The sequence below is a fragment of the Podarcis muralis genome, chromosome 8 (assembly GCF_964188315.1).
Source record: "Podarcis muralis chromosome 8, rPodMur119.hap1.1, whole genome shotgun sequence".
Classification (NCBI taxonomy): domain Eukaryota; kingdom Metazoa; phylum Chordata; class Lepidosauria; order Squamata; family Lacertidae; genus Podarcis; species Podarcis muralis.
Window position 1 is genome coordinate 88,680,706 of NC_135662.1, and position 25,522 is coordinate 88,706,227.

The 25,522-nt window shown below is 42.3% G+C and overlaps 1 protein-coding gene across 2 annotated transcripts; it reads left to right on the forward strand.

Moving 5' to 3' along the window:
* On the forward strand, nucleotides 1-20,882 carry DTD1 (D-aminoacyl-tRNA deacylase 1). Of its 2 annotated transcripts, none has more exons than XM_077933538.1 (6): nucleotides 1-125; nucleotides 2,544-2,634; nucleotides 4,864-5,099; nucleotides 9,506-9,603; nucleotides 15,116-15,291; nucleotides 19,578-20,882. In XM_077933538.1, exons 1-5 carry the CDS (start codon nucleotides 83-85, stop codon nucleotides 15,269-15,271), a joined length of 624 nt encoding a protein of 207 aa, XP_077789664.1. In that variant the 5' UTR covers nucleotides 1-82; the 3' UTR covers nucleotides 15,272-15,291; nucleotides 19,578-20,882. The 2 variants fall into 2 exon arrangements, with proteins under 2 accessions (XP_077789664.1, XP_077789665.1); XM_077933539.1 differs by lacking the exon at nucleotides 1-125 and adding an exon at nucleotides 2,180-2,437.
* The last annotated feature ends 4,640 nt before the right edge of the window (nucleotides 20,883-25,522 follow it).

Genomic DNA, 25,522 nt, shown 5'->3' on the forward strand with positions numbered 1-25,522 from the left:
GAAGGGCGCTTCCTGCCTCTCCCGGAAGTGGCCTGACGCCACTTCCTGCTCCGCCGGCCGACTCTCCTGAGGGCCCGGAGCCATGAAGGCCATCATCCAGCGCGTCGCCCGGGCCAGCGTGACAGGTGCCCCGCGTCCCCCGCTCCCCTCCGGGTCTCCGCGCGGGCAGAGCCGCCCTCGGGCTTGCCGGCTGAATCAGGCTGGCCAAGAGGATTCGCCTGGCCGGGGGGGGGGGGAGTGGGGAAGCGGGGCAGAGTCCCTGCCTGGAACCCTCCAGGGCTGCTGGCACTCAGGGTAGAGAAGCCCTTCTCAACTGGATCCCCCCCACCCGATGCTGCTGAACTACAACTCCCATCATCCCTAGCTAGCAGGGCCGGTGGTCAGGGATGATGGGAGTTGTAGTCCCACAACATCTGGGCACCCCTCCCCCAGCCAAGGTTGAGAAAGGCTGAGGAACGCAAGACTAAGCTAAAGGATCAGACTCAGTATCACGTAGCTTTCCATGTTAATAAGAAGTTTAATTTTCTTCATTTGGGCCTTAGTAGAGACAACAATTTCCTATTCTGCCACAGATGTTAAAATGTTTAGTTTAGCTGTTGCAAGGATCACTTACCACTCTAGTCTTAAAGGGCTGCTGTGCTCTCTACATTTCATTTCCCATCTGTGTTCCTAATAGTGTAGGAAGTTCCTTGAGGACATGCCGTGCCTTTTAATCCCTGTGGTTGTGTCTGCATTGCTTTGGCAACAGGGAGCTGGCATGGAAGAGTTAATTAATTAATTAATTAATTAATTAATTAATTGCATTTGTATATCGCCCTTCATCCATAGATCTCAGAGTGGTTCACAACATAAAATTACAATATATAAAAAAAGACAAAATCAGACCAATAACAACCCACCCGCTCCCAATTTCCCCCCTGTTTTTCTCCTTGTGTGAATAGGGCAAGCTGCTGGATAGCAGTTAGAGACTTGATAAGCACAGGGTTGCATCCATATCATCTAAGCAGACAGTGTCCTAGAAGTCGTCATGTAAGGAGCATCCCAAGGTGCCATAACGCTTAAGGGAGCAATCTTTAAATCCCAGCTTGGGCTTGGTGGGCCTGAACTGAATGGTGGAGCTGTAGCCATGGTTGAAGCTGGGAGAAAGGCAATAAAGCTGCCTTTTTTTTTTGCTGTGTGAGCTACAGGCTTTTGCAGCAGAATGGCCAGAATTTGCCCAGTAGCTGGACTGGCTTAGGATCCCTTGGGTTCTTGGCCCAGCTCCCACCCTGGGGGCACTGGTGTACCCCACCTTTTAGGACAAGCCCTCACAACACATTTGAGCATATTGACAACTAAATGCATCAAACTAAAAAAAAACCCTTCCAACTCTTATGATCCTGTTATCTTTTTGCCCATGCCTGTACTGACCTCATAAGTTGTAGTTTTGTTTATATTATGTTTTTATGCTATGTTTTACTGCATACTACATATATATTAATGTTAGGCCTATAGACAATTTAAAAATAAATAAAACATAGCAGGCCAACAACAAAAAAGCTATAAAGTCTCTAAGGCCTCTTATGAATTCAAGAGTTATAATCATGAAATTGATTAATTGGTTGTACAGTGGGGTTCACCCACAGCATTGGCTTTGAGCCTGTTAGGTTAGGCAGGGTATAAATGTAAGAGAATAAACAAATATGCACTATGTATTGTTGCCAGATTGATAAAGTATGAATCCTGTGCATAAAATACCTCATGCAGAAGGAGAATTTTGATAGATGTATTTTTTCTTGCCATTCTAAGCACTGTGAGAACTTTATTAATAAAATGTCTCCCTTTGTTTAGCTGTAAGAGTACTCTGCTTCTGTATTGAATGAAGCAAAAAACCCCACAAGAATGTGCACGAAAAAGCTGATTCATAAATTGAATTATATATGTGAATTATATATTCAGCATAAAATGCTGATAAGCAAATAACAGACAGAGTAGCTAGCATAAAGCACCCATTTCCAAATACATCCTTCATCAGTGTATATACATATTGTTGTAAAGCCAAACACATAAAACAAGAATTAATATCTGTTCAGTATACCATCTATAAACATTTTAAAACCATAGGACTATGCTGATATAAATAAAGCAACTATTACATACCAATCTTGGGCCAGATCACATAGCCATTTGGCAAAGTAAAAAAATAAGTGTTTCCAATAGTGTATGTATGCTTGTTCTTTGGGTCTTGGGGAGGAACACAATGACTGTTTTCTACTTACACTGTCGGACGCAGTATGGCTCTGAATAGCAGTTCTGGGAATCAAAACTGGGAAGAATGCTGATGTGCTCAGGTTTGGCTGGCACGACTCCTATAAGCATTTCGTTAGTCACTGTGAGAGCAGGATCCTGGACTAGATGGGTCTTTCACTAGTACTTAAGGGACAACAAACCACTGGCAGTAAGTTGGTTTCTTAGAATCAGAAACTTTTAAAACTGCCTATAGTTTGCTAGGATATATAATTGCATGTGGCAAGTTTAACCTATTTTTTAAAATTCCCCTACAGTTGGTGGGGAGCAAATAAGCTCCATTGGACAAGGCATTTGTGTCCTGCTGGGTATCTCAGTGGAAGACACTCAGAAAGAGCTTGAGCACATGTAAGTCAATCTAAAGTATAAAACTTTTCCTTTGTATTGTGCTTATATAAATTTTACTTAATTTTTAACAATTTTGCATACAAATGCTAATTTTGTTTGTTTGTTCACTCATATGAAATAGCCAGTCAGGCTTCTGAATTAACTAGCAGTACGCTTCCTGATGATGTTAGTTACTGAGCTAGGATATAAGGGCTCAGGCAGTCCTTAGAACAGCCTTTCTCAACTTTGTATCCCTAGCTATTGTTGGACTACAACTCCCACCATCCCTTGTCACTAATCCTGCTAGCTAGGGACGATGGGAGTTGTAGTCTGACAGCACCTGGGGACCCAAGGTTCAGAAAGACTTCCTTAGGGTATCCTGGACCCAAGTTGTTCAGAGCTTTGTATATTAATACAATGACTTTGAATTTGGCCTGGTAACGTGTGTGCAGCCAGTGCAGATGTTTTAGTAGAGGTGCATGCTATCAGCTATTTGTGTCTCATCAATCTAGCTGCTGCATTCTGCATAACCTGGAGCTTCTGGACCAGGCCCAAAGGCAAACCCACATAGAGCACATTGCCGTAATCTAGTCTTCAGTTTACTAATGCATGGACTACAATGGCCAGGCTATCCCAATATGACTAGCTGGCAAACCGGATGAAGCTGGGAAAAAGGAGCTTGTGGTGGACTTCAGGAGACAGAAGAGCAATGTCCAGCCACTTTTGATTGATTGGGTCTGTGTGGAGAGGGTAACAACGTTCAGATTTTTGGGCATTGAATTACAAGAGGATCTGTCCTGGAGTGTCAACACAAGGGGGCTTGTGAAGAAGGCGCAGCAGAGACTGTACTTTTTGAGAATTCTAAGGAAAAACCATCTTCCGCAGAAACTGCTGCTTGCCTTCTATCACTGTGCCATTGAGAGCGTGCTCACTTATGGCTTATGTGTGTGGTACGGAAGCTGTACTACTCAGGACAGGTTGGGGTTGTGCAGAGTTGTTAAGGCAGCAGAGAGCATTGTTGGCTGCCCACTCTCCACCTTAGAGCAGATTTATGCCACAAGGTGCCATAGGAAGGCACTGGACATAGTAAAAGATCCATCGCATCCTGGTCACTGTCTCTTCGAGCTCCTGCCGTCGGGACGGAGATACAGGACGATGAAGACAAGAACGAGCCGTCTTAAGAACAGCTTCTTCTCCAGAGCGATCTCGGCCCTGAATGGGAAGCCTGGACTTTGAAAGCCATCTAATCTTCCTTGCTGTATTATACTGTATTGTTTTAATTAGTGTTTTTATAGTTGTTTTGATTTTGTGTGGAGTGCCCTACCCGGGTGGATGGAGCAGCCAAGTAATTTCGTTGTCCCCGAGAGGGGGCAATGACAATAAAGATATTATTATTATTATTATTATTATTATTATTATTATTATTATTATTATTTATTATTATTATTATTATTATTATTTATTATTATTATTATTATTATTAAAAGATACTACTGGTCACACAGATCACTTGGGTTTCTAATTACACAGGAATACCCTCTTGCTATATATCTGCTCCTTCAGCAGGAATGCAACTCCATGCGGAACAGGCAGTTGTGGCTAGTCCCTGCATTAAAGCACCTAGTCCATGATTTTCACAGCCATTCCCAGTTCAGCTGGTAAGGAGAAATAGAACTGCGTGCCATTGGCATATTTATTACATCATGCTCCAGCCTAATAACCACTCACAGTGGCTCATGTAGGGGTTAAATATTACTGGGAATGAAAGAATGTCTGTGAAACTCCATAGTAGAAGTGCTGGGGGATGAAGAGCAGTCCTTGACTGCTACTCTCTGGACCCAACCATGCAGGTAGGAACAAAGCCACTGTAATGCAGTGATTCCAAAACCCATTCTGCACAGTTGGTCTAGGACGATGCCATGGTCAATGGTACCAAATGCTGTTAGGCAGTAAGAGTAGCCGGGCCACACTCCCCCCACATCACTCTCTTGATAAAAGTCATCCATCAGGCGACCAAGGCCAATTTCATTTCTGAAACCAGGCCTGAACTCAGGTTGAAATGGATCCAGATAAACCTTTAATTTTCTAGATATGATGACAAAATAGGGAATCTTCAAGGTCTATGAATCTTTTCTTTATTCCATATTTTAAGGCTCTGGTTCCCCAACCCTGCTTCATATTTATGTGGAATTGTAAGAATGATCTTATTTTGAGACAGAGACCTTTCTTGTCTTTTGGTTTTCAACTTAGGGTTAGAAAGATTTTAAACCTGCGTGTGTTTGAAGATGAAAGTGGCAAACACTGGTCTAAAAGTGTAATGGACAAGCAGTACGAAGTGCTCTGTGTCAGCCAGTTTACTCTTCAGTGTATCCTGAAAGGAAACAAGCCAGACTATCATATGGCAATGCCTACAGATCAAGCAGAGACTTTCTACAACAGTTTCCTAGAACACCTTCGCAAATCATACAAGCCAGAGCTCATTAAAGGTAAGGCCAAATTAAAGAGTTGGATAAATGGGAAAAGCTTCCTACAGCACAATCCTATACATTTCTATTCAGAAGTGAGTCCCACGGAGTTCAATGAGTCTTACTCCGAGGTGAATATGTGAAGAATCTAAATATACAATAAAACATGTTTGCCTTTTGGTAGCTGCTACTTTTATTTTGCCTTTTCCTATCAGTTAATGGGATAATTATTTCCTTAAATATGTGGATAAGGACCAGGAAACGTACAATGGCTCCAGAACAAAAACAAAAACAAGTAGCCTTTTTGGTCTGTTAAAACAAAATTCACAGGAACACTTGAATAACATTGCTTTGTTAATAAAGTAGAGTATCTGCATATGCCGTATTTTTCACTCCATTAAGACGCACCAGACCATAAGACGCACCTAGTTTTTGGAGGAGGAAAACAAGGAAAAACATATTCTGAATCTCAGAAGCCAGAACAACAAGAGGGATCACTGCGCAGTGAAAACAGTGATCCCTCTTGCTGACCTGGCTTCTGGGATAGCTGCGCAGCCTGCATTTGCTCCATAAGACGCACACACATTTCCCCTTACATTTTAGGAGGCAAAAAGTGAGTCTTATAGAGCAAAAAATATGGTAGATGTGCTGGATGGGAAAATGAGTGGAGAGACAAGACAGAAGCAAGTCACTGCAGATTGCAAGAGGGGGAGGTCAGAAAAGTGTTGCAGGAAAAACTGAACTTGTGAAATGACAAGCCTGCTTGAATTGAGAGCTCAGTGTGTGCTCTGCCATAATATTGCCTTGGAACCCTGGCATCTGAGAGCAACACATAGGCATGAACCCTTAGCTGACTAGGGCTAGCAGTAAGGCTGAAGGAAAGTAACTAGACTGTTGCTTGATTTCCATCAGCTTCACATATGTCATCTGCACCCAATTCCTCTCCCTCACAGAGTAAAGGACTGGTGTGTGTGTATGAGCTTGGCTCCAGAGAATGCGTTTCCTGAGGCAATTCCCTGCTTTAGCTATGACCTCCCCCCACCTCGATCTTCTTCTTGTCTTCATGAGAACTACCAATGTTTGCAATCACTTTTAAGTTACTCAAAACTTTCAGGCTTCATGTTCTCTCTCTCTCTCTCTCTCTCTCTCTCTCTCTCTCTCTGAAATTAAAATATGAGAAAAAGATTTTTCCAGGTCCAAGCTTTTGGTCTTAAAACGGTAATGGAGGGAAGCTTTTGTGTTGTTTAGAATGGTGCCCCCAGATTATACAGAGGCCCACTGGAACACAGGACAAGATTCAGTCTTGCACCAGTGGCTGTGATGGACCTTCCTCTCCCTCTCCAGCAGTCCTGTGTTGCCCAGTCTGCATCAGAAGTTCCCCCAACCTCTGGGGGCACATGGGAGACTGCTGTGATGGAGAAGAGCAAAGGACATTCCTGTTTGTGTGTGCAGTAGTCTGTTGCATAAGTGGGACATAACAGTTGGATATCACTCAGCAAAGCGAAGATATTGCCTTAGATATACTAAAAACAAGTGACCCATGCAGTTAATAAATTAATTTATTAAAAGAATTTACATATACAGTATTGTCTTTCATTTCATAATGAAAGTAGTTATCTGGAAATTTATGTAGGTATCTTTGTACTAGAGTCTTTGCAATTTTGGAAGTGTTTTCTCCAACCCTTCGTTCCTGAAAAACTAACTTCCAAATTAATTTGCTTATAGATATTGGGGGGAAAGCAAATGTTGAAAGAATCCCTGTATCTCTTCCCCATCTCATTAGAAAAGAAGCAGTTGGAGATTTGGAATGGCAGTTGGTTGGCTGGGAAAGCTTCAAGTCACAAGAAAACCTTGCTCAATAGTTAGGAAAAGGGGACAGCTCAGTCGGTAAAGCACGAGACTCTTCATCTCAGGGTTTAGGTTTCAAGCCTCACGTTGGGCAAACGATTCCTGCATTGCAGGGGGTTGGACTAGATGGCCCTCATGGTGATTTCCAACTCTGCAGTTCTATGAAACATGTAGCTTGGCCCTGAGATCTCTTGTGCCTTTTGGAGACTTCTGCCTTATAAAAAAGGCATCACTTAATCTCTTGACAATGCTCTATACCTTTCTTTAGAAGTAGCATATTACCACCATGCCATTCTGTTTAATATTGTCCTGTTTTATAGGAAGCATTTGTGCTTGAATGGGAGGAAATAAATCAGTAGATAGAGAAAAATGTTATGATTCAAAATCCTGATTGGCAGTGCAAAGATATAATCACTTACCATTTTTCCTTTAGAAAGGAGCAGTGCCTGGTAGGGTTTAAATCAATTTCTAAAATGTCAGCTTCTTGTGACCTACTTTGTATTCAATGCAGTGTAGTTACAATTGAGATAATGATCTGCTGAATACGTGGATTGAAGCTTTTAGACATAAACATGTTAAAATAAAAGTTTTTGTACACTGTCAAGTCTGAAAACTAAAGCATCAAATGGAACTCTTCTGATTCACTTCAGATTCTGTTATGATTAAGAACTAATCTTTAAAAAGTTGTGGAGGAATTATATTCTTAGTTTACTTACTAAAATCTTTGCCAAGACACCAGCATCTTCAGCTTTTTTTATTACTGTTAAAAGATTTGTAGCTCTTAAAGTCAAAAAGAAAGGGGGAGTAGTAGTATATGAGAAATATAAATACAATGCATAAACTTTTAATTGAAGGAGCAATATTGTAAGTTTGGCAGAAGGAAAACTGTACTGCCACCTAGTGGTCACTTGGCTAACAGCATAGCATCTTAAGCTACCGGTAAGTGAAAAAATATTTCCTTGGAAAGAAACCTCAGCCTGCAACTTTACTGTTTTATCAATGGTTACATTAGACAAGGTTTCAAGGGCTATGGATGTATTCAGGCAAAAATTGGCAAGAAGATGGATATCCCTGTAATTCTTTGCCACCCCTACGGATGGGGAAAATGCTCTTTCAAACAGCGTCCCATACCTACAAAAAATGTAAAGAAAAAGAAGGTACCTTTTATCATATGTGGTGGTCATGTAAGGCAATAAAGGCTTTCTGGGAAATTATATATAATGAACTGAAAAAAATGTTTCAAATAACTTTTGTTAAAAAAAAACACAGAAGCCTTTTTATTAGGAATTGTAGGTACTGACATCCCAAAGGAACAGAAAAGACTTTTTATGTATGCAGCAACAGCAGCATGGATGTTGCTAGCCCAGATAAGGAAAGAAGAGTCCCTATCAGAGAGGAATGGCAAACCAAGCTGTTAGACTATGCCGAAATGTCAAAACTGACTGGAAAGCTCAGGGACCAAGAAGACAAAAACTTCAAGAAAGAATGGGGGGGGGATTATAATTTATTTAGGAGACCACTGTAAGCAGGTGAAAACATTAGCAGGATTTAATCTCACTTGTAATGTAACAAATACTATGAACAATATGGATAGATGTAAAATATAGATTATGAAATAATATGCACTTGAAAATGACGGTGGAAGTCTCAAGGTTCAGAGAAATCTCTTTATATGGCTATGTATTTGGCATTGTTATAAATTTATATTTGTAAAATCAAATAAACACAATTTTTTAAAAAAGGGACGGAGGGGAAACTGAAAGGGAAGGAGGCAGGTATTTGAAGCTGTTATTGCGAAGGCAGACACCACTGTTACAGAGAAGCTAGCGGAGGGAGTGTTCTGCTATTGGAGGGGAAACTGAAGGGGAAGGCAGGCAGGCAGGCAGCAATGATATTGTCCCTCACAGTTTGAAGGCTGTGACTTGCCTGCTCAATTTATTTGAAACTGTTATCACGATGTGGATTTAATATTGATTTTGGATTATAGATAGCCGCCCAGAGTGGCTGGGGAAACCCAGCCAGATCGGTGGGGTATAAATAATAAATTATTATATATATCAATATTTCACCCAGCCCAACTGCTATAATCTTAGGCTAAAAGGATATAGAAAAGATAGTTACAAAACAGGTCCTTTGGCACACTCTTCCAACCGCGGGAGATTCTTTAGGCTGGTAGGTGGCTGCCTGGGCTCCCATGCCCACAACACATCCAGGTGGTAAACGACCCTTTCCTTTGAAGTCTGTTTTTTTATACAGTCCCAGGCAGCGAAATGCCAGTCTCTAGCCATCAGTGTGCCTCCCTTCTATGTTCTCAGCAGTGAGCCAAAGTCTACGTCCAGGTGCCGGCTCCATGCCTGGGTCAAGGCAGACCTGTCCTCCCGTTGACTCCATTATCAAGGCCACCTGGAAGAACCCCTGTCTTATAATGGGCTAAATATATAGCTTATAATGGGGCTAAATATATAGCTAAGAAGCATTGGAAGCAGGTGCACCATGCAGTGACTGCCACTATAAAAACCAAAGGTGGTTCTTAGGTAAATGTCCTCTTCTTCCCACTCAACTCTAATTTAATTTTTCAGATGGCAAATTTGGTGAATATATGCAGGTACATATTCAGAACGATGGACCTGTGACTATAGAACTTGAGTCTCCTGCCCCTCCCATTGACCCTAAGCAGGTAAGTTACATTGATGCTTTCCTTCATCTGACGTGTATCTTCTTCTAAAAACAAGACTGTGATCTTGTGTATATATTACTGGTGTCATTTTCCAGTTTTTGCTTTATATGCTAATATAGAAAATCATAGATTCCCACCCACTCATACTTATGTATCAATACAGTTTATGATATGTTTGTAAGTGGGTCCATATGTGAAATGCCCTTGATAGAACCTGAGTTGCATGTGAAGATAATTGGAAAGAAAATGCCATGAGAAATTGAGAAGATCAAACTATTAAATTGTTGTTTAATGGTAATAGTTGTTGTAGTAAAGGACCTGGTATTTAATGGATGCCCATAACATCTACAATGTGGATTGGGATTGTTTCTAAAAATTAGTACCACTTTTGTTTTTATTAGTACTACTTTTGGGGCATCTGAGAACAGAAATATTTGACATGTAGCCATATATTTCAAAAGAGATGCAATTCATCAGCTTCAGATTTTATAAAACTTTCCCAAAGCTGTTAATCATATTTTGTGAAATTAAAATATTTATCCAGTAGATCCAAAGACAGCAGGTGTCATTATGTTTCATTTCATTAGTTCACCCACTTTTACCTCATTTTTTTTTTACATGCAGTAAAAAGAAATGCTTGTGTGGTCTCTGTACCTAAGTCTCTCTGTCACCATATGCTTCTTTTTGTTCTATTTTTATTTCTCATTGCTGCTTTATGTTCCTCTTATACTGTTTGCATATCTGTAACACATTGCACACAAATCAGTACTCTTTTCCCGTAGGAAAAGAGAACAAATAAGGGAATAATGTACAGGTCTCACAAGCAAGCTGAGCGTTTTTACTCAGATTTTCTTGAAATGGCATATTGTCCCCTATCTTTTTGAAAGCGACTACATTCCTTGTAAAAGAGAACTGACTTAGTGTGGCAAGATGAGCCAGGAAGTTCAATTGAAATCTCAGGTCAGCTGTGGTTTCACTGAGTAGTTTGCCCAAGGTTACTTGGCAAAATGAAAATGAAAACAATGGCCTGCCTTACAGGGGTTGGGGCTTTGGGTATAGGTTACTGACATAATGTGTGCAAAGCAATTAAGAACACTATATGCATACAAAGGCTGTAAATCTACAGTTAGTTCTGTTGAATTTGTTGGCACTTACTTCCAAGTAAACATGCTTAGTATCAGTAAGTATTAAGGCCAGAAGTGGACCCTTTCAGAATTGTAGATGATGATAGTATATAGGGACACCAATTGGCTTTCTTAGGACTAAAGATTCCTGACCCAAGCCTTCCATTATGCAATCTTTATTAAAACAGATACAGGAGCAGTATAACACCAAACAGTGGTTTGAAGTTGCATGAATAAGCAATTCAGAACATTCAGGCTCTCCTACTCCCCCTCCTTCTTCCATTGCATGCAATAATTCTCTTCCTTCTATCCTGGTGTGGGGGAAACCATGCCTTGCTGTTTGATGTGAACTGGTAATTTGTGATCTGCTTCAAAGGCAGTGGACATCTGTTTGTGAGGTTGAAGAGGGAGTTTGTGAATCTAAAGTTCCCAGCTGGCCTGATCTGCCCTATACAAAGACAGAGCAACAAGGAGCCTCTTAGCATAGGTGTGTGATCCATATAGGCACAGGTAATTGCCACCCTCAGTAGGACCTACTGAATTACAATTAAAAGGTAAGGTCCAAGCTATCCATATTGATACTCTGCTGCTAGGGGCCCATGGATACATTTGCAACCTGGAAAAACTAGTGGGCACCACAGTCTTGTATGCACTCACACCACTGCTCTTTCACCAGCAATAAGGCTTGGAGAAATATCATTTTTCAAGCCTAATGCGGGGAGAAATTCTCCTGGAGAATGTAGCACTGATCTTCCTCCCCAGTGGCAATATCCAGGAAAAGCACCTCCCTCTACAATCACAGAATTAGGCTAGAAAAAAGCTTTAATTGGATCCAATTATTGGAACCAATAAAAAGGCTTTTTTTCAACTCTTAATTGCAGCAATAAGGGCAATTCTAGATGGGAGTAGTAGCTGGGGAAAGAAAGAGTAATCCTTTACGTCCTAGCTCTGTCTCCACCTGTAAGTATCCTCCTCAGATGTAAGTTGGCTTCAAACAAGCCTTGTGTTGGCTAATTGCAGCATGTAGCTGTTTTCAGTGAGGTTGGGGGTCACAGAATTGTAGAGTTGGAAGCAACCCCAAGGGTCATCTAGTCCAACCCCCTGCAATCCAGGAATCTCAACTAGATCATACTTGACAGATGGCCATCCCATCTCTGCTGTAAAACCTCCAAGGAAGGAGAGTCAGCACCTCCTGAGGGTGTCTGTTCCACCGTCGAACAACTCTTGCCGTCAGAAAGCTCTTCCTGATGTTGAGTCAGAATCCCATTTCTTGTGACTTGAAGCCTTTGGTTCAGGTCCTAGCCTCCAGAGCAGGAAAAAACATGCTGGCTTCATCTTCCATGTGACAGCCCTTTAGATATTTGAAATTGGCTCTCATACCTCCTCTTTACCAGGCTGAACATAACCAGTTCCCTCAATTGTTCCTTATAAGGATCATCTTGGTTGCCCTCCTCTGCACGCGTCCCAGCTTGTCAACACCCTTCTTAAATTGTGGTGCCCAGAACTAGACACGGACATTCCAGGTGTGGTCTGACCAAGGCAGAATAGAGTGGGAGTTGTATTTTTATTTAAATTGTAGTAATTGGGCGGAATTCAACATTGTTCTGTGGTGAACGTCACATTAGTGTGAAAATTGCAGCTTGCCAGACAGAATGACCCCCCCTCCCTCCCCCCATGCACTCTTCTGGAGGTTCTTCTCACTCCCCACAAGCCAATTTTGGGGAGCTCCTGGGATGAAAGGGGGGAAAAACCTCGTTGTGCAAGTAGAAGTCCTCATGCAGTTGGATTTGTTCTAAAGTCACTTCAATGGCTCTATGTTCTTTTTGTAAAGTGTTTTGACTTTGAGGTGTTTTACAATCAAGTGGGATATAAATTGTTTGAAATAAAATAAATAACTATAATTCAGTTTTAGTTCATGCTTTCTGATTCTGCTTTTTTGGCTAATTGAAAACTATGGTTTAACAATTCAAATATACCACAGTTAAGTTTCCTTAACCATGGTTCATTGCAATGCGAGAATGAGCCCAAGTGTTTCTTCTTTACTACTTAATATGATGGCACTGAGCACACGATTGATTTTACAGCATATTGCGAAGGTGTGATGTTGTGGCAAAGCCTCGGAATTGCAGGCTGCTAGAGTGAGTGAAATTGTGGACACAGTGGCAGTCATTGTTCATATCCAGTGAATGCATCTGACTTGATTTAAGAGCATTAAGCAGCACCACAGCCTTATTCATACTTGGGAGGAAGCCTCCTTGAACAATACATCTGAGCGCAAGGGTGTGGTTTAGAGGGTGGAGTGTTGGACTAGGATCTGGGAGGCCAGGGTTTGAATCCCTACTACTCAGCCACCAAGTTCACTGGGCGCCCTTGGGCAGTCACTTCTTCTCAGCCTAACCTACCTCACAGGGTTCTTGTGGGGATTAAATGGGGGGGGCATGTACATCACCCAGAGTTCCTTGGAGGAAAAGGTGGGATATAAATGCAACAAACAAACAAATATGCCTAGGCTTGAATCGTCCCACACATTCTCGCCCCTTCAATGGCGGGGAAATTCTCTTCAAGTCCACCCAAAGAAATTAGATTGGGGGGGGGGGGGAGGCTGGTCTGCTGCTTTAAAGAGATCCATCTTGAATGAACATTTTGAACTCATTGAAGCTTATGTGATTTACGTTCTCTGTGATTGGGCCTTACCTTGGTAACTGTTGCCAAGGGAGCCATGTACACAAAGAACAGTCATTCTCCATGTTTTAGGAGGCTCTTTTAATTTTTCTCTTTCAAAGCAACCCAAACTCTCTCATTCTGATGAGATTCTTTTAATCTATTCTACTGTGTTACTGTGTTTCAAAGACATAATTTGCTTCCCTGTGAAGTTCACACCAATTGAAATAGATTTGAAAGAAAAAACTCATCATGGTCCTTCTGAAGGACTTTATATCTAACTGGAAATGCTTCATTGTGACAAAGAGACTTAAATGATGATACCTGGGGGCAGAGGAACCTCAAGGAGGACTGCATGTACTGAAAATGTACCACACTCACTTAATGCTCCTAGAAGAGGAATATTAGTTTGAATTTTTAATGCCCATTCTGCAATAGAAGTCTTAAACTGATCCCGTTTGTTCTTATTGTCGGTACTGAAATCAATCCTCTACTATTTCTGACCCATATTTTGGAGGTGCAGCCTGAGATAAGGAAGCAGGGAGGTGCTGAACTGTCAATGAGTCTGTTGTGCTTTTAAACATCACACATCGTTATGCAGCTAAATAGGTGATAATAACATCATTTTAATTATGTGTGATCATTGCCAGTTAAATTGTGCTTTGAGTAGGGGTTTATGTTATCAGTTCACAGGAACATCTTGACTGGAGTAAATTTTGAAGTTAGTTTAAATCATTTTTAGTTTCTTGACAGGGCACCTGGGGGTGGATTTGTCCACTGAGAACATAGATAGGCAAATAATGTCTTGGTGTAATGACTCCACAGTAATGTCAGCTGCCTGTTACACTAATTGAAATCATTTTGCATGGTGATGTCTTAATGTATTCAAGGACAAGGTGAACTCAAAAGAGAAGGGAATTCATACTTTCCTTATGTCTCTGTATTGGTATCCTGACACCCTTCACAGTCATCTCAAGCTTCCAGTCTCTGCTATTAAACTTCTTTGCTTCTTACCTGACTGTAGCTCCTTGCTTGTCTATTGTTGCACACCTTTTTGCATTTATTTTTTACAAAAACAGAAAACCTTTTACTCTGGTACCCTGATGTAGGCAAAATGTGAAGTTCCTTTCTCTGTCCTATTTTGAATAGTCTCTGGGGATAAAATGGACCTCAGCACAGATGTTTGGCAGATTCAGCGTTCATTTCAGCAAAAGTAAATTGCACCCTTGTAGCTAAGTAAGTAAAGCATAACTTTTTAGAAAATTGAAAAGGTGGGGCAGAGGAAGGAAACATCACAGGACAACTGGCCCCTTAATTGTTGAGGAATATAAAGAGTATGATGTGACTCAAGTTTGCTTTTAAAAAAATGCTAATAAAGTTTTACAAATATTTCAAACAGATGCCGGAAGGGTTAACACCTGTTACTTAAGATGAATGTCCATGTTACATGGTAATTTCATTATATCATGCCGTAATTAGTGTTTGTAATTCATTTTTTAAAAGACAAAATATGTCTCGTTTGCACAAATCCCAAGTTTCCGTAGCAGTAGGTGATTCTCGGCAGAAAATTAGATTTGATGCATAATCTTCCTAAGAAATGCCAAAGTTTTTTGTTCTCTGTTTTTTTAATGCAATGGTCTGTTCAAAATATTTTCAGTGCTGCTGAGCTGCTTCAGTCTCTAGTGTGCATTCATGAAACTTCTTGTTTTGCTTTTCTTTGCAAACAGCTGGCAAAACTTGAGAAACAGCAGCAGAGGAAAGAGAAGACCCGGATGAAGGCACCCTCTGAATCAAGCAGAGAGAGAAATGTTCCCAGAAGTAAAAATGATCCTAGTGCAAGCAGTGGGGCGGAGGGGGATGTGTCTTCAGAAAGGGAACCATAACCTATGAAAAGCAGGTTCAGGTATGGACTCTTGTTTCCCAGCTAATATCTTGAACTCACTCTTTGCATGCTTCCGTTCAGGGTGAAGGGGAATTCATAGGAATGCATAGTTCCTAATATTTTCAATTATTTCCTTGGTGCTTAAAAACACTGAGCTACATCATGATCAACTCTCATATAATCCAGGGATGAGAAGAGGGTAAGTTGGTCTTCTGCAGAGATGTGGGATCTGTGGCTCTCCAGGTGTTGCTGGTCTACAACTTCCATCCTCCCCGACCACTGGCCACTTTCACTGTAGTTGATGGGAGTCTGGCAATATCTAGAGGGCAACAGGTTCCCAATCCCTGGTCTATTAGTTTGCCAACTGGCAGCTGCTAGTTGCTGAGATTCTTACAAACAGTGCTTGACTAGGTTGACTTCTCCAGCAAACTTCTTGCATTTTTAAGCAAAACTGTATATGACTTAGCACTAATTACTTATGCCATAACAGTTAAGAGAACTTGAGTGTATATTGTTGTTTTGTGAATTTAAAGCAAGTTAACAGATCATGGCAGATAATGAAGACTAGACCATGCAAGACCGAAGGCAGCCTGTTCCTGGCCTACTCAGCTCTATTCATGCTGGCCTCCCATTCTTCCATTATCTTCTCTCAGTCAAAACAAAAAAAATTCCTTCCAGTAGCACCTTAAAGACCAACTAAGTTAGTTCTTGGTATGAGCTTTCGTGTGCATGCACACTTCTTCAGATACACATATTGGAAGGATTTTTTTTTGTTTTGACTATGGCAGACCAACACGGCTACCTATCTGTAACTTCTCTCAGTCAGTTTGATATGTCTCTGCTAAATTTTGTCGACTGCTGTTGAGATAATTTCTCTCCTGCCACTCTTTGCATGCACTTCAAGCTTTGGGTCCTTTTAATATTCTCTTTCCAAATGACTTAAAATTTCTTCCTCCTCTTTCCTTATGCTTAGCTTTTGCTCTTTTGGCACATAATACCTGTTACAAGGTCTAAAGGCTGGTAGGCAACCAAAAATCAGCCCTAGCACACGACCAGTTCTGTTTGCATTACAGATAGTCACGTGGCAAATCTGTTGTTTAACTTTTCCGTTGGGTTTCTTGACCCACTGCTGCACAGCTTTTTCTGGAAAAGTAAAAATCAGAGTCTCTGGATCATCTGGATGTAGCTCAGACTGTGGCTTCTGCACATTGATAGCGTCACCCCTCTTGCAAATGGAGACAACAGTGGCTTGTACCACTTCCATGTGACCTATGGCTTCCTTGGGGAGTTGTGATGCCAATAGTAGTATAAAAATAAGACTGTTGCTACTCCTTTGGGCATTCCTAATTTGAGATTAACATAGCATGTCATCCAGAAATGAAACAGGCTATTTTGAATGGGATGCATCATGATGCACAAAAGATTTATTGGGGCAGAAGGTGAAAACAATGAACCCTTATGATAAGCAGGGTGTGATCCCACTGGCCAGTCATACCACAAGCAGCTCATGCTCAATAGTGACAAAGGATGCATCATTTAGGTTGCAATTATCCGAGTCCATCTCTAGGTGGAGTTGGTCAGCCAAGGCCACAGGAACATTGTTTTTGCCATGCAGAGGCTGGAAGCCAGACTGGCAGGAATCCAGAAAGCTGATGGAATCCAGGTGTGCCTGAAGTGATCAGGCTACTCCTCACTCAGAAACCTTCCCCAAAAAGGGAAGGTTCAAAACAAGGTAGTAGCTGTTTGGAGAATCTGCATCCTGGTTTGTGTTTGTTTTTCTTCAGAGCAGAAACTAAGCAACCACAGATTTGATGCCATAAAATAGTATCTAACAAATCCTTCTCGCTTTTTGTGGCTGGATTTTATTAACTTTGAGTGGACATTGGTCCCATTTTAAAGTGATTACTTGGGAGGAATGAATCATAGAATCATAGAGTTGGAATAGACCACAAGGGCCATCGAGTCCAACCCCCTGCCAAGCAGGAAACACCATCAGAGCACTCCTGACATATGGTTGTCAAGCCTCTGCTTAAAGACCTCCAAAGACGGAGACTCCACCACACTCCTTGGCAGCAAATTCCACTGTCAAACAGCTCTTACTGTCAGGAAGTAAGTATATTTGAACATGGCTATCATATCACCCCTTAACCTCCTCTTCTCCAGGCTAAACATGCCCAGCTCCCTTAGCCGTTCCTCATAAGGCATCGTTTCCAGGCCTTTGACCATTTTGGTTGCCCTCCTTTGGACACGTTCCAGTTTGTCAGTGTCCTTCTTGAACTGTGGTGCCCAGAACTGGACACAGTACTCCAGGTGAGGTCTGACCAGAGCAGAATACAGTGGCACTATTACTTCCCTTGATCTAGATGCTATACTCCTATTGATGCAGCCCAGAATTGCATTGGCTTTTTTAGCTGCCGCGTCACACTGTTGGCTCATGTCAAGTTTGTGGTCAACCAAGACTCCTAGATCCTTTTCACATGTACTGCTCTCAAGCCAGGTGTCCCCCATCTTGTATTTGTGCCTCTCATTCTTTTTTGCCCAAGTGCAATACTTTACATTTCTCCCTGTTAAAGTTCATCTTGTTCATTTTGAAGTTGAAGGAGATTTAAAAGTTGTAACAGTTACTTGGAAAATGGGGGGGGGGTGGAATAAGATAATAAAATGAAGGGCCCCCACTGTTATGTTGAACAGGTTTCTGTTTAACTAACATTAAAGTTATCTGACACAATCTCTTTCACCCACTTTCACATGCCACCTCCCTTAATCCTTTCCCCCTTAGGCTGATGAGATGGCTACTCTACTCTGACCACTCCACATGTCCCTTGACCTCCTGACTCCCAGTTGCCTTCTCCCCCATTTTTATTGCCTTTCAACCACTATGTCATCAGCCAGTTTTTCTCTGTCCCTTTCCTTATTGAATGCAAACATGCCATCACCTTTCCTATTCTAAAAGACAACAACCCACAACTGAGAACGGGTTTTACTTTGCTAACCAGCAGCCAATTCACCATCTGTGAAAGAACTTCATTTGCAAATCCAAAGGTTGGTACTCTGGCATTCATCCATGTGCCAGAAGTGGTTTAGTCCTGCTGGCCACATGACCTGGAAAAGCTGTCTGTGGGACAAACGCCGGCTCCCTTGGCCTGAAGCAAGATGAGTGCCACACCCCATAGTCAAATTTGACTGGACTTAACCATTCAGGGGTCCTTTACCTGGGCTACCTTTGATAGAGTTGGTCATCCTCCTCAGCTTGACTTCATCTGTGTTGTAGATATCCATGACTATTCTTAACTGTTTCTTCCCCTTCCTGTCTGATCACTGATTTGTTCCCACTGGGCGAAGCTCCTCTTTAGCCTTTCCCTTCTCTGATTGATTCCTCAAGGTTCTTTTCTTGGTTTTCTTCTATTCCTATTCCACTCTTTTCTTTGTGGGGGGGACTCCATAAAGGCAAATTATTTTCAGTATCCTATGACAACATCTAGCTATAGATCACCATTTCCTCCCCTCTGTCTAGTGCCCCTCTCTCTGCCTCCTCGTTGTGTGTTTCCTCTCACTTGTTATGGCTAAATCTCTTGTTCATGCCTTGGTCTTTCTTACCCCTCCAGATATCATTCTTATTTCTATCCCAGACTCTTCTGTGAGAATCTGTCACTTCTGTCTCCCATACTTTTCTGTTTAATTTTGTATAGGAAAATTAACCTTTTGTAAAAGGTAAGAGTGGAGGGGATAAATGGGCCAATTTCAGATTGGAAAGAAGTAGAAGCCGGTGATAGTTTGGCTGTGTGCTGTTCATGCCTTGGATTAAGGATGAGGTGTGGCTTGGCAGGGTTGCACACTTTACGCAAAATGTGGACCATTAGACATTGGTGTGCTTTGAGAGGGACTGAAATCATGAAAAATCAAGCTACTGTGTTGGGTGCATCCTCAGTTCCCTCTCTTTCTACCAGTACATGGGTTGTGATATCCTGGTAGAACGAGTAAGAAAGCACCAGGTATTTCTTGCTGCTGCCCATGTGACAGCTGCCAGTCATGCAGGAATCCTGGAAGCATCACAGTTGCTAGAAAGTACAGTTTTAATCAAGGAAAACTTTGCCCCAGGTATCAGAAGTGTGGGAAATCCTGCTAATGAGTAATATATAAATAATATTTCAAAAGATTAACAGTTTTCAAACTGATGTTTAAAATGAAGCTGTCTCCTTGTTTATTAAGGTGAGGAAAAGCAATGGCAATATAAAATAATACTGTGTGTTTGGTGAATATCAGCTCTCCCTCCATGTCTTGTGATACTCCACTTCTTGCTTTGACAGAAGAAAAACTCCATCAGAAGCTCCTGGCAACCTTTTCTATTCATTAGCTGACAGCACTCAATTCCTACACGAACAAATTGGGACAGAAAGAGCATTTGGAACAGAGAAGTAAGATGTTACGGACCTGCACCATGTTGCATTCAGGAACAACCAAAGGGATGTTACCTGTCTCCATTGCTAAAGTGCTTCAAAGTGGGGGTAGTAAAGGACATTTTTCTGGTTTTCTGGTTCTTATGTTGTTGTTACTGAAGTGTGCCTGCCATATCTGTCTGGTTGGTTCCCATGTAAATGGGAAGTGATCAGATATTCCACATGGTTCTTGGCACACACCTACAAATGCTTTTGTCATGGCAAGTGTCTCTACCTACTTCTTGCAGTGAAAATGGCAAGCCCACTTGTAGTGGGGGAGGGGGGTTGGAGGATTGGGGGCAGAGGACGACCCTGCAGCTGTCCTGTGTTCTGGATAGGCTCCTAGCACATTGGAAAAATAGCTTCCCTCCCCCAATCTCAATTATTGGAGGGAGCCTGGGGCTCTTGAGTGTTGCGCTGCTCTTTTGGAGCCACACTTAGTGCAGCATTCTCCAGGCCACTTCTTGAACTTGGAACTGGGGAAGGGAACAGGGGCTTGTCTGTAACCTCATGTTGAGCTCCAGAGGCACTTGGAACCCCTTCCAAACTCAGAATGATGTTAGAGCCATCTGACATTCTTCTGGTGGTGTGGGTAGTGGACTCCTTTCCATGCCACCAGGAAGTGTGAGAAGATGCAGGCCATGCAGAAGGGGCCTTCCAGAAACCGGAACAATGTTGTTCTGAGAGGGCCTGCAGCACAGGCTCCTCCCATGTGGCACAAGGCTTTTCCTGCTGCCTTGGTGATAGAGGAAGGAACTCTCTGCAGCAGCTCTTTCATCAGCATCATGTAAGAAGAGGGTCATTGTTACTGAATGAGGAATGGTGGTTTTTTTCTGTGCAGGTTGTAGCAGTCCTGCTTGTGTGAGCTATTGAACGTATGCTTTGGTTTTATAAAATCAGGTTTTTCCCCCTTACATTTTCACTTGGAATCTCAAGAGTAAGCTTATATTTTGATTCTGTTGGTGTGATGTCACTAGTGTCTCTTTTCATAGCCCTGTATATGCCTATTGTATTGTCTATGTGTGTCTGGCTGTACAATTTGTGGGAAATAATTGAATTTAAATGAGACTGATTTGCCTGTTATTTATTTATTGTGAACAGTGTGTGTCTCTGTGTGTGTGTCTTTTAAACTTTTTGACAGAGAGAAAAACTTTAATAAAGTGTGCCTCCTGAGTACTTCTTCTGTAGGAGTCTGTTCTTTTAGGAAATTCAGTGAGGCTTATCCATGCGAACGGCATGGCGTATCAAAATTATGTCTTAAATCGGTATTTATACATAAGTGTGTCACAATCAGCCTTCTCAAAAAAGCTTTGCCACATTTCTTTCATGAGGTACATTCAGTATGTCACATTGTTCTGGCCACTGACTGCCAAATTACACACTGAATGCAAACGTACGTAACTGTAGCTCTTAGACCTCCTCCGCCCCACAGTATTTCTGCACTTGAAACCCAGTGGGGAGGAAAGCTGCAGTGGGGGTGGATTTGGAACAGGAGAAAGGTTGACCACTCTCTCACCACCTGCTACTTCTGTGCTCCCAGAAGCCTTTTTCTCCTCAAAAAGGGCGGATGAACTATGATTATTTGTGTTTGTGTTCTGTGTCTGATGGCATTTCTACCTGAGCCAGCAAAGGTCTTACCAAGCAGCGTTGTGCAAAGAGAGCAGAGACAGCAGATTGCAAATTGCTGTTGTTTGTGCTGGTAAGTCAGGGAATTTCAGCCCCCTCTAATCCACAGCTTGGCGGATGCCATCTGCTTGGCCAAATATGCCATTCTGTATCTTTGTTTTTATACCAGAGTCTGTGGCACAGGACTTCTAGGAAAGAACAGCAATTTCTATTGTAGTCAGATAGCTTGTCAGGTCAAGCAGCTCTGCTATATATGTGCTTTTAGGGGTTCTATGTGTTTGGATTCATTACCGCATTTTTCGCCCTATAGGACGCACCGGCCCATAGGACGCACCTAGTTTTTTTGGGGGGAAATCAAGGAAATTTTTTTTTATTCCCCCCCCCCCAGGTTTATGCAGCCATCCCCAAGCTAGAAGAGGGAGACGGAGCGATCCGTCTCCCTCTTCTGCCTTCAGGGACAGCCTCTCTAGCCTCTAGCTTACCCCGCTGCCCCCGAGCTTGTGGGGCTGGCAATGGGGAGAAGCAAGCTTGCTTCTCCCCACCCCCGCCAGCCTCCAGACCAGGTCGGGGAATAGCGGGGTGGCGGCGATGCGCCTCCCCGCTGTCCCCTGAGCTTTTGGGCTGCAGGCTGCTGCCCACAAGCCTTGCGAGCCCGCGGGACCTCCCGCCGGGCTTGCAAGGCTTGCGGATAGCTTCCTGAAGCCTGGAGAGCGAGAGGCGTCGGTGCGCACCGACGCCTCTCGCTCTCCAGGCTTCAGCGAAAGCCTGCATTCGCCCCATAGGACGCACACACATTTCCCCTTCATTTTTGGATGGGAAAAAGTGCATCCTATAGGGCGAAAAATATGGTATATATAACTATAGATTAGATCTTCATTCCAATTGTTACTTGCCTTGACCTTTCAGGCTATGTTAGGCTGCAGATCTGAATAGTCAGCATACTGAAGCATTGAAGACCCTGAAACTTGGTTTTTAGGCTTATTGCTAAGGAATGTGGAATTGGTAAGGAATCTGGAAAACTACATTTCAGATACACATGTCAGTGAACATATCTGAAGCTACCTGGTGAGTGTATACTTGGTGGCCCATAGAGATTTCCTGGCCAGTATGGAATGGCCTAAAGGTCAAAAAGAATTCAAGCTTCCCAAAGTTCTTTTCGCTTTCTGAGTGACTCAAAGAATCCATATCCCAACACTGATGTAGACTCTCTCTTTCAATATCATGGGATCAGCCACTTGTATTTTTTCCAGTGTTGTTATGGAAGTTATTATTATCATTCAAATCTATTTACTCTGTATTATTTCTGGAGAAGATTTAGGGGAAGGGTCCACCCACCTGAAATTGTATTGGACAGAGGTAACAGTTGTTCCATTGCAGGCTAACAAAGCTATTGTTATAAGTTGTGGTGGCTCACCGCTTGTCTTGAGGACCAGATTCAAATATGGTCAACCAGAGTTGACCCGGGCAAAAGACAATGGAAATTTCCCTCCAGTGTAATAAACCAAAACACAAATTAAAAACATCCATCTGAACGACACAAACAACGCTGACATCAAACTCTACACACATTAAACATAATAGAAACACCGCCACCTGACCCCACCCCCATCCATCTTCCCTCTCTCCACCCCCCCTTTTCTTCTCTCTTTCTTTTTTCTTCTCCCCCTAATGCCTCAACAAATGAAATGGATTTGTAAAAATGTTAAAGGAAAAAAACAAACAAAAAACGAGGCACTACACTTCTGTAAAACAAGAAAATCCTTAATAAAATATTTATTTAAAAAAAAAAAAAAACATCCACCCAAGCGGCCTCTCTCTCCATTAATTGTTATCAGAACACCTTTCTTCCAAAACAAAGTATCATCTGTCTCCCCAAAAGAGTGGTTTTCACACACATCTCCTTTGCAGTTTGATGCATGAAGTAAGACTGTTTGAGAAGTAAATAACAACAGAGTGGCAGCAATGTTATCCAGGCACTAAAGCAAAGGGTCCTCAAACGCAGCCATGAAAACTCATGGTAGGAGCAGTTGAGAACCCGGTTTGCAAAGCGCTTTTTGCTCCCAGCAGTCCAAGTAGCTTCCTCTGAAAGGGAGTGGGCAACATTCCGCTGTAAGCCAGGAGCTGTCTCTAGAGCAACCGCTGAGCTGCTAATAAAATGTACCACATTCAGGCTCTGCATTTCAGGAGGAGAAAGGAGGGACAGGGTTGCACTACAGTGTACCAGCAAAAGTAGGAAGGCACAAAAGGTGCAAAGTTCACGCAGTGCACCAGCAGCTGACCTGTGGAAGCAAGTGGCAGTTTGCAGTAGTGCTGCAGAGCACCAGTAGCAACCACTGGCCCATTCCCCCTGAATACGGTGGGCGGGGGCTCGGACTGACTCCAGCTACGAAAACTGAGGCTGCCAAACAAACACTTGGGCTGGGGTATTGTTTGAGGAGTTTTGTTGCTGTCATTAATACTTATTTTTTGCATCTTTATTTTTAGATCTTATGGAAACTGTTTTTGTGTACTTTTTGGTGTATTTTTCATGTTTATGACTACTTTTGTAATTACGTAAATCTTTTCATGTGAGCCGCCTTGAGCCTGGTTTTAACTACAGCATACAAATAAAATGGCTGTGGTGATGTTTAAAGATGCCCCTCTAGATTAATGGAAGCTGCAGCAAAGAATTCGCAGCTGAGGCCCCCAAGGAAAACATGGAAATAAAGCTATGGAGTGTGCAGTAATTGACATATTGACAAGTGAGCAGGAAATGGCCTAATGGGCAACTTTAGACCTATGGACTGGAAGCTCTGCACTGCTGGTATAAACCATGATGTATCGTGTTCAAAAGTAAGCGCTGTGGAGTATATTCACCAATGAGATAACAGCATGCAAATTAACCAAAATTTGATGCTGACTGGCATCACCCAACAGGCAAATGATGCCTGTGAAACCCAAACCCTACTCAGCCAGACATACAAGTAACACAGGTAACACAGCTGTTGTGTCATAGAATCATAGAGTTGGAAGAGACCACAAGGGCCATCGAGTCCAACCTCCTGCCAAGCAGGAAACACCATCAGAGCACTCCTGACATATGGTTGTCAAGCCTCTGCTGCTTAAAGACCTCCAAAGAAGGAGACTCCACCACACTCCTTGGCAGCAAATTCCACTGTCAAACAGCTCTTACTGTCAGGAAGTTCTTCCTAATGTTTAGATGGAATCTTCTTTCTTGTAGTTTGGATCCATTGCTCCGTGTCCGCTTCTCTGGAGCAGCAGAAAACAACCTTTCTCCCTCCTCTATATGACATCCTTTTATATATTTGAACATGGCTATCATATCACCCCTTAACCTCCTCTTCTCCAGGCTAAACATGCCCAGCTCCCTTAGCCGTTCCTCATAAGGCATCGTTTCCAGACCTTTGACCATTTTGGTTACCCTCCTCTGGACACGTTCCAGTTTGTCAGTGTCCTTCTTGAACTGTGGTGCCCAGAACTGGACACAGTACTCCAGGTGAGGTCTGACCAGAGCAGAATACAGTGGCACTATTACTTCCCTGGATCTAGATGCTATACTCCTATTGATGCAGCCCAGAATTGCATTGGCTTTTTTAGCTGCCGCATCACACTGTTGGCTCATGTCAAGTTTGTGGTCAACCAAGACTCCTAGATCCTTTTCACATGTACTGCTCTCAAGCCAGGTGTCCCCCATCTTGTATTTGTGCCTCTCATTTTTTTAGCCCAAGTGCAATACTTTACATTTCTCCCTGTTAAAGTTCATCTTGTTTGTTTTGGCCCAGTTCTCTAATCTGTCAAGGTCGTTTTGAAGTGTGATCACTGCACTGTGTCCGCACTGAGGTAAGTCTGAAAGGTACCCTACTATCTGGAATCCTACTGTTACCCTACTATCTGGGTAATAATTGGTAATTCTATTCTTATTCTGTTTTGTGAAGTCTGTTTTATTGCTTGAAATTTTAATAAATATCTTTAAAAAATAATAATAATTGGTAATTCTAACACACACACACAGTTGTGGAAGGGGAAAGAAAGAAAAAATTATTCAGATGAAGATCAACACATCTGAGGAAGCTGCTGTCTCAGAGGTGTACATGTCTGGTATCAGCCTCCAAAAATTATTTGGCAAACGCCACCAGGCTTCAAAGTGGCCTAGTCTTTGAAGAATTTGACTGCCACATCAAAGAGATTGA

Bases quoted from the DNA above. Each gene is read 5' to 3' on its own strand.
- DTD1 (XM_077933538.1), top strand. From the start codon at position 83: ATGAAGGCCATCATCCAGCGCGTCGCCCGGGCCAGCGTGACAG. The intron at 5,100-9,505 runs GTAAGGCCAAAT...TTAATTTTTCAG, and splicing joins CAAGCCAGAGCTCATTAAAG to ATGGCAAATTTGGTGAATAT. The intron at 9,604-15,115 runs GTAAGTTACATT...CTTTGCAAACAG, and splicing joins CTCCCATTGACCCTAAGCAG to CTGGCAAAACTTGAGAAACA.